Source organism: Micromys minutus (assembly GCF_963924665.1).
Source record: "Micromys minutus genome assembly, chromosome: 8".
NCBI classification, from domain to species: domain Eukaryota; kingdom Metazoa; phylum Chordata; class Mammalia; order Rodentia; family Muridae; genus Micromys; species Micromys minutus.
The window spans coordinates 70,167,065-70,176,357 of record NC_137977.1 but is presented as its reverse complement, the minus strand read 5'-3'; the positions used below and the strand labels follow the sequence as shown (position 1 = coordinate 70,176,357).

At 46.0% G+C, this 9,293-nt stretch overlaps 1 protein-coding gene across 1 annotated transcript; it reads right to left on the bottom strand.

Annotated features, from left to right (window-relative positions):
* Positions 1-1,393: 1,393 nt before the first annotated feature.
* On the bottom strand, positions 1,394-4,995 carry CBLN2 (cerebellin 2 precursor; the record flags this gene model as incomplete). The annotated part of the gene is made up of 3 exons (XM_080920045.1): positions 1,394-1,591; positions 1,795-1,914; positions 4,639-4,995. The coding sequence occupies 3 exons, from the start codon at positions 4,993-4,995 to the stop codon at positions 1,394-1,396; spliced, it is 675 nt and encodes a 224-aa protein (XP_080776171.1).
* Between the last annotated feature and the right edge of the window lie 4,298 nt (positions 4,996-9,293).

Below are 9,293 nucleotides of genomic sequence, written 5' to 3'. Positions count from 1 at the left end.
GAGGTCACATCTTTGATTGCTTTGGGATTAGTGACATTTCCTTGGCACACAAATACTGCACCAGGTCTCTCAGTTGCAACTTAATAGTGTTGTTGTACAAGATGCCAAAAGAAGCAGGGTTTGAAAAACCACCCTTGGGGTTCAGAAGCCAGTACCTTTAACTGCTAAGATTTCCAGTCCAGGTGGCTTCTGGCCAGTTGTTCATCCACAGAGCATCAGTCAACACAACCTTCTCCTTGACAGATCAAAGGAAGATCTCCAGGAAGAGGCACTGGTCCTGTTTCTCTGAAGCATCTCTTGTAATTGTGTGGCCACTCAGAGGCAGATCTAACTCACTACTGAGACATATCCAGAGGAAAAGCAAAGAATGGGTTTTAGGCCACATTAGCTCCACCATTGTTAAGGGATTCATGAGCAATGAGGAGTGCCAGGTTACTAAGGGATCCCAGAGTATAATTAAAAAGTAAAACAAAACAAAATCCATGTTGCAATTTTGAAGATGCATTGAGAGAGACTCCAGGGAAGAATATGCTGAATGGTCTATTTGCTGTCCTTACTTTGAAATAACGACCTTTTTGTTCTCGGTTTCCTTTATCCAAAACAAAATATGCAGATCTTGTTCTGTTTTGTTTGATCTCATACTAAGACTGAACATAAGTTTTGTTTGTTTTTTTTTTTTTCTCTCTCTGAGACCCCAGCATGAAAACTAAGTAGGTTTGAGGAGTGAAACTTGAGGAAGGAAAGGAAAGCTTCCGGAGGAAAAAAAGAAAATCACGGACGGTACAAAACAAAAGCTGCAGTCCAATCGTGCAAAATTTGCTTCTCAGGATAAAGCACTTTTCAACAGGTACCTAATGCCCAGCTCCCTCCCAATATCCCCATGACCCTAGGGGAAAGCTACAGAATGAAAATGAAGCCATTCTTTTCCTTAAGGCTACACACACACACAGAGAACACATGTCAAAGACTGTCTGGTAGGTGGTTCTTTGCTGGGCTCTTGCTTTAAGCCCCGACTGAAGCGTGCAATCCATTTGAGGGTCAGCAGGATCTATGTCATCAGGACAAGATACAATGTACAAACAAGAGAAGTTAAGCCAATGGTTCCAACAATAAAATCCGATATCGACTTTACAATCACAGGTACAAATTGCTCAAATCAATAATTTCATTTCTCCTTAAGACCTTGTCGTCTAAAACTAATTAGAGGCCAGGTTCCCGAGGAATTGTCAATTGTCAAAGAAAATACTGGAGCTTTAGAAGAAAGTCATTCTTCTATGGGAATCATCTGATGGAGGTGGGCCCAAGCCATCCTATTCAGGCAAGTTCAAGGTGTTACAGGGGCAAATCCCTGGGTCCTGATCCAAACCTTCCCACCATCCTGGTGGCTCTGAGTCTATAGAGGAAAAACCAAGAAGCCCGAGAATGTAGAGTATTTCCAGCCTCCCATGAGGTTGCCTCTCTCCAGTTTGAGATGAACTTTGTCTTCTCTTTCCATGAGCAACAGAACACCATTGCTGGCTGCTTCCCTGGTAACATCCTGGTCTCCAGCAAATGCAGAGATGACCGGGTAACCATTCTGCATTAAACTGACCTATAAGGCAGAGAAGAAGACTCAGGAGATTAGAGGCCACCTCAGTCCCACTTCCTGTTCTCTTCTTCCCCTGAGGCTTGTCACCCCTATCTACCTTTTGGAACACACACACTTGGGATCTGAAAGAGCAGACTTCCACCTGACTCACAGGCCAAGCCTCTGTCTACCCTTCATTCAAGGTCTCAGTTTCCAAGCCTACCCACCTGGATAGTTTGTCTGTTGTACACTTTGACCACGTGGAAGCTGAAGCTATAAATTCCTTTCCTTGGTGCTACAAATATACTGGAGGCAAGGTCAAAGTGGTTGCCAATGTTTACTAAGACCTGAAAAAGAAGAGGGAACAGCATACTGAGGTACCCAGACAGTATGTCCTTTCTCAGCTTGTATTTTTCCCATATTTTCAGGTGACTAACTAGGGAGTTGATTTATTGGTGAGAATAGGTACAGCCATGTCAACAGCTTCACCCAGACAATACAAAAAGCATCTAATATCAAGTTTAAAAGATAATTACATTGAATAGCAGAAAAGTATTCAAAAGGCTCATGGTTTCTAACTCATAAGGACCCGGAAGTATATTTTAGTTATGCATTCAAATAGTAGATGTAATTTTTGTATGATTTTGTGCATGGTATGAAGAAGGTGTTAGAAGATAGTTAAGTCAAGAAACAACTTGTAAATCATCCAGTTTTACTTGTTATTTGGGAGTGGTGCCTCCTAGGGAGTTCAGCCTGATGCTGTGTTTAATGTGTAAAACTTCATATGGAACAGGGAGAGAAAAAAAAAAAAGAGAGAGAGAAGACCAGCCCCTCCCACGATTTTACTTGAGTGGGGGTGAGATGTGGTGTTAGCTGCCTGAGCTCCAGGAGAGAAGGCTTGTCTAAGGTTTTCCTTTCTAGTGGGCTCCACCTGGGGCAAGACAGAGTAGGTGCCTCAGTTAGTACTCAGTGGTGAGTCTTGTTAGGAAGCACTGGCTGCTGCCCTGTTAAAACTCATTACCGGCTAAGCAGTGCTTGCTTCATTGGCTGAATAATGTGATCATGTTAAAAAAAAAAAAAAAAAAAAAAAAAAAAAAAAAAAAAAAAGAGGACACCCCTAGTCCAAAGTACTAAGGAGGTTTGAGGGAACCTCCACAGCCAGAAAGAAAAATAACACAGTTGGCTTCCAGCAGAGGATTGTGTGGCCCTCCAGGTCAACTTCCTCCAATGAAGAGGAGTGTGCACTGGGGGGTGAAGAGTCAAGCTACCCATGACATTCCCTTCTGTCAACATACAGCATAGTCACTTTGTCTGCATCCCGTTTCCCTCTCTCCTGCAAAAATTCCACCTCTGTTAAAAGTAGTAAGATGAGATGCTGGTGTCTTTGTGCTTATAAAATAAACAGCAGGCTACACTAAAACGCTGGACTGTCCTTTACCTGATCAGAAAATGAACTTCAGCTCCAGCGCTTTGGGCTGCTACTTTTACACAGCTGCATAGATGAGCCACCGACTCCCAGAGCCAAGTGCGTTGCTGTCAGTCAGTAACAGCTGCCGGCTGATGGCTTGCAGAGCACCATGAAGTGAACATCGAGTTAGCCCCTTCAAGAGCAGGAGGCTCACATGCACACTATGCTTCACCTTTGAGGGCAAAGCACCCCATGCCTGTGTACCCCCACTGCTCAAGGTGCTTCACTGGAGAATAAAGCACTCCCTTGCCTGCCTCTTCCGCAGCCTTGACTCCTAACTCTATTTCCTATCTCCATTTCATCTCCCCGATGTGGATATTTAATTCTGGAAATAGATTTATTCAAGGCTTTGATTGCAGATGAAAAGACACCCAGCCAGGCCCTGAGCAGAGGGTCTCCCTCACTGACAACCTAACAGGAACCAGAAAAAGGTAATTCACCTATAAAATAAGACTCCTACTACTAATGACCCTGTATCCAAACTTCCCAGACAACTCCACAAATCAATAGATCTAAAAAGGCTGTGAAGAATGTGTGCAGGAAACAATATTAGAAAATAACAGCAGCGTGATAACACCGGGTAAAGAGGACTGTGCATTCCAAGTGCTTATGTCATATTGTCCTATCTGGAAATAAAGCAAATGCTTTTGTATTAGAACAACTTTCCTAAACCCTCAAATGCACCAGTTTTTAAATAACAGCCTAAAAAGAGATCAGTTGTGTGTATCGACTGCAAACAGGTTTAGAAGCTGAATCCTGCACAGAGGAAAAGCCAGTGGACAGAACCTCCACCTATGTCCAGTGATGTTTCGGAACTCCATTCTACACAAAGCCCCTTGGCAGGAGCATTAGCTGATTGGAGAAAGTATGAAAACCACTACCATCTTTTCGATTTCTGAAGCCTAATAAGAACCCCCAGGGGAGAGTACACAGAAAGATCACCACCCAGAGAAACCTTTACACAGCCATCTCCCTACGGCTGGTTGGCTCATAGGCCAGAAATTAAGTGGCTTAAATTTGTTTAAACCACAAGCCTTTGTCTTGTTAAGTTTTCAGAGTCATGCAGTGCAATTTATATCTGGAAACTCCATGGACATGCAGTAAGTTTCATCTACTGTCCATAGCAGATAGATATCCACTTTATTCTGGTACATATGCAGAGAAGCATTTCTGCTCTCTTTCACTCTATCCCCCACTTATCTTCTTGTGACTGGATCCCAAATAGAAGCAGGAGGTCCAATCCTTTGTTGGGCACTTTTTTGAATAAGGAACTCTATTAAATGCAACATCTTTAAGAGGAAACCCTCTCCCCCTGGTGTCTGAAGATTGTTCACCACAAACACTACCTTGCCCTCAGCAAAAGGGAAAACTCACTAGGTTTCTTTCATGGAAATGTATTTCATATTTCAGCTTTACCAGACCCGTAGAAGGGCTTGCAGTAATCTGCATCAGGAGAGCTGGTACTTAAAACCAAAACTCTACAATGTGTTCAAGGGGGACTCCAGAAAGCATAGTAGTTGAAAGAGCAATGTAAGGGCAAGGCAGAGGTGGGAAAACCAGCTTGGCGCTCCTCCTGGAACGGGTGGGCAGTTTAGCCGCTGACCTGGTCGAAGTAGATGGTCATGGTACGGTTGCTCATCTCTGAAGGCTCGTGGTTGGTGCTCCTCGTGGCAGAGAAGGCCACCTTGGCACTGCCTGAGCGCACAGAAATGCCCAGGGACGAAGTGACGGCGCCATCCCCTGATGGGCTGGAATCGCACACTACCAGGCACTTGCCCTCTAGCACGATGGGTTCCGTGTCGTTCTGAGCCTTTACCGGGCAGCAGGCAGGCAGCAGCAGCAGCAGCAGGGCCAGCGCAGCCCCCACGCTGGAGCCAAAGTCGGCCGGCTCACGCAGCGCCCCCCGGCGCCCGGGCATGCTCAGCAGCGGCCCTCTAGGGCCCTGGCCAGGAGCGGCCATCTGGGCTGGGGGGGCGCCCTGGATATATCAAGGCCGGCAGAAGCCGGAGGGCTGCCTGGGTGCGCACAGGAATACGCAGGGCTAAAGTAGCCGCCTTCTCTGGGGTGGGTGCTCGCCTTAGATGGTCAAGGCCAAATGATTCTCAGAAGGAAGGCACCTGCGGACCTGTCAGGGCAAAGAACCCAACACTTAGGCAGGCAGGTAGAAGGAGGACAAGTGCCTAGTACTCTCCAGTCCTTTCCAGATGGCTCCTGAAAGCTATCCTCTTTCTGGATGAGGCATAATGGACCCAGAGAAAGCTCTGGAGCACCGGTCAGCATATCCCATCAGATGCCTGAACAATGCGCTCCTGGAGCCCGAAGTACTGGGCTCAAATTCTGTAGGACGTTGTAAACAAAATTAGGGACCTCTAAGACAGCGTCATTACTGTCCCCTGCCTGCTGAGCCAAGACATCTAGGGGAATTAAATGCAGTTAAGGAAAAAACAAACAAACAAACAAACAAACAAACAAAAAGGGGTGCTTAATTAGCTTTTTCTTTTTCTCTTTTTCATCCGTTTTCTGGATAGCACCAGGAAAAACCAGACACAGTAACAACAAACCTTCCCTGCTTTGCCTTCCCATTTATCCTTTTTTTCTATCCAGGAAGTAAATTTTAAGCAGCCCATTTCGAATAAAAATAATCTGCCTCCCTCCACCTCATCCCCAAGAACAAACCCCAGAAAGCTTCTTTGGAGTATGAGATTAAGAATAAAACGGAAAGAACAGAAACAGAGAAAGGCGGGATGGGGGTGGGTGAAGAGCGAAATTCTAACACCCACTTCCAGCGTCCCAGCACCCACTGGCGAGCCCCCTAGGAGAGCCTGCTGGAGTCCTCTCTCTGGCAAAGGGGACGAGCCGGTTCCAGCACTAGGATCGCCGGAATTTACTCCTTTGCAAGCTCTTGTCTCTGGACTCCGACTCTCCTCTTCTGTAGCGTTCTGCTAACTTAGGCAGGTTTGCACTTTTTTCCGGTCCCCTTTTCTTCAGCTAAACCAAAGAGGTCACTTCCACACCCAACCCAGGGACACAAACAGAAAGAACCCGCCCCTCATCGCCTACACTCTCCAAACTCTTCCAGTGTTCTTTCTAAGAAAAGAGAAGTTGCATTTCAATAAATATCCTGTCTACCGCCCTCTCACGAAGGTTAACAGACAACCCCCCCCCACACACACACACCGACTCTCCTCTCTCTTGAACCCCCAGCCCTCACATTACTCATGGTCCGGGTGAAGCATTACAAAAAGGCAACTAGCAAGCAGATCGCGGAGCTCGGGGTTGGGTGGATTACCTGGAACGTCCATGGCGGGCGAGTACCGGAGGTCGGAGAAGTTGTTCTGCTTAGAGAAAATGAGGCAGGCGGGAGCTAGCGGGAGGAGGACACCTCGGAGCACGACCCTTCTCCCAGCGCCTGGCCAATAACTGCTCCGCCCCGCCCTGCCTCCTCTCTCCCCTCGGTCCGCTCCGGATCGCAAGCTCACCACGCCCCGGCCCCACGAGCCCAGGGAGCCCCACGCCGAGCGCGGCTCCGCTCACGGCGGTGCTGGAACCGTCTTGCTCTACCGCACGCTAAGAGCCGCCGCGGCGTGGCCAGGAGCCGCAGTTGGGCGCGCAGCTTGCCTCCTCCGGGTCCACCAGCCAAAGCACCTATCCTGAACCTCACTAACAGGATCCTTGGGTCCCCGCCTCTGCTCCAGACTCCAGAAGGCACAGCTTGGAGCTGCCAACTACCGACTCCTCGCTCCCTGCGTCCTAGAATTGAGGGCCCTGTGGATTCCCCTGTGACGTCCCCTAGCAGTTTGCCAAGCCCAGGTGTCTGTCTCTCACCTAGTCATCCAGTGCAGTCCTCTTAGGTACCTTCTTAAAACTAGGCGCCCACGGAAGCACCAGCCGCGTTTCTTCTTCCAGATTCTTTTTCTTTTCCAAATTCCCTCCAAGTCTTTATCTTTAACGCAGTGACCGCATTCATAATTTTAAAGGGGGTGGGGGTACTTTACCAACAAAAAAGGGAAAAGTATTTTTTAAGAGAGGAAAAGCCTCGGTATTTTAATGGTTTTAGAACTGCGATTCCAAAATCTCCCGTTAGTGAAAAATGTCATCTTTTGGCAGAGATTAAAGAGGCTCTTCCTGCCTGAGATTATGTGTCTGATGCTCTGAACCCCGGGGCTGGTGGAGCGCGTTGGCACCATTCGAATTTATCAAAACGCAGTCTCTGGGCTCTACAGAACCGGGGAGGTGCGCGGGGTTCCGAGCTGCACCTGGAGAGCCCGGAGATGCGCAAGCACGGACGAGGGGCGCCACCTACCGGCGTTGGAGCCTGCCGGCCACAGGCTGCGAGCAAGCCTACTCAGTGAGGGGGAGTATCCAGGGACAAAGGTGAGGCTTGAAGATTTTTTTTTCCTTCACCCCAGCTAAAACAGCGGGGGCTCCTATGAAAAATGCAACAAAGTTGTCTTTCAATATTCGTTCGCCTCGAAATTTACTGCAGTCATGGTTGTATTTTTAGCTCTTTATCCCTCTAACATGTAACTCTGACAAGAGGATTTATGCTGTGGTGGGTTATCTTGGGTTATTATCACCTGCACAGCCTTTGTGCAGACCTCTGGGATGGGGATGCTAATTTGACGTTGAACGAAGGCAAGGAAGCTTTTACATATGGACGTAACATGATTTTTAAAAGCACCATTACAGTGATTTTGCTCTGTCTTGGATAGTACGCCTTTCTGGTAGGCTGGTGAGAAGAAAAAACAATCCAAACCAGCCCATGCAGTACAATAGAGCATAGCTGTTCCTGGCTGTTCCCCCAGAAGTCATCTACCTCTCCTTCCATTTCTGCCTTATGAGACGAGTCTTCTTAGATAAGAGCTTTTGAAGACCCTTTTTATTGGCTCTTTCATGGCTGTATTAGGATGGAAGGCCTAAGGACTGAAGATACTGTGCATGTCCAATCAGCTCAGTAAAAAAAGGAGGATGGGCTGAGCCCAGAGGAAACTCACAGCACAAGTTTAGTTGAGGACAAAGGTATTTGTCCATACCCCTGGGTATAAGGGTATTGTAGTGATGAAGAAAGCGTCAGAGACAACTGCATTCTGCTTCATAACATGCAGAGCATTGCGGAGTATAAAATAACTTCAGGATCCGCCATTCCTACACCACCGTCACTGAAAATTGTAGCTTGCAGGTGGCATGCTCAGTAGCCGAGTCTTAGTATCATTTGCTAGTTTAACTCAGCGGAAAGGGTGTAGTCTGACTTTGGAGTTATTTTACTCTAATGTCATTTGAATTTGATTGTCTCTGCCATGGAAGGACGATTGTACCGTGCCATCAAAAAGACTAAATTGGAATGAAACCTGCCAACTGAGAATAAAAGAACAAACGCTACAGAAAAGAAAGCACAGCGGAAGCAAGCCTTGCACACATTAAAATCTTTAAGTAACTTTAATTAAACAGTTGCTTAGGTACCTTGAAACATTTGACTTATATAATAAACACCTGAACCAACTTACCACCTTTGAGGCAAGCAACAATATTTTTAAAAAGGCAAAACAAAACTACGTTTATGGTTATGGCAGTATGTAAACAGTATATTAAGGAAACCTTCACATGCTGAGCTAGGTTATGGTGTGAAACCAGGCATTCTTATGTAACGAAATGAAAAATACTTTTTAATCTCAGCTCGAGTTTTTTTTTTTTTTTTTGTTTGTTTTTTGTTTTGTTTTCTGTTTAACAAGGAAATTAGAAATTGTGGAATGTATCAGACTGATAGAAAAGTGGAGAATTTATTGATCCACCAAGCAGTACTGCCACCTACCAGATCTTTGGTTAGGAGGTAGGCTTTTTAGCTTCTAACATGTTTAGAAAAAAAAATCAAACATTCAGAGCATGGAACTAAAATGGAAAACTTCTCTGTATATTTCAATGATTATATATTGTGCCCCATATTTTCATTACTAGTAATCATTGTTATTATCAGAATATGGACAATAAATTTGCTTCTCTAGAGTTAAATGACATTGCCATGACCAGTAATAACATCAAACATCTGGTGATTGCACCATGACCTTTGCCTCTGATGTTGCAGACAGGACAATGCCCAGACCCTGAGCCGGAAACAGGCATCACAAATAGCTAATGGGGAAGCATTGCAGTGTTAAAAAGTGCATTTGCTGAAGAAATTAAGCTCTTACTTATTTTGTTTGTCCAAAATATTTATCTCTCTCAGACCTTACCATGTTCTTCCTTGAAGAGAACCCACTGCTG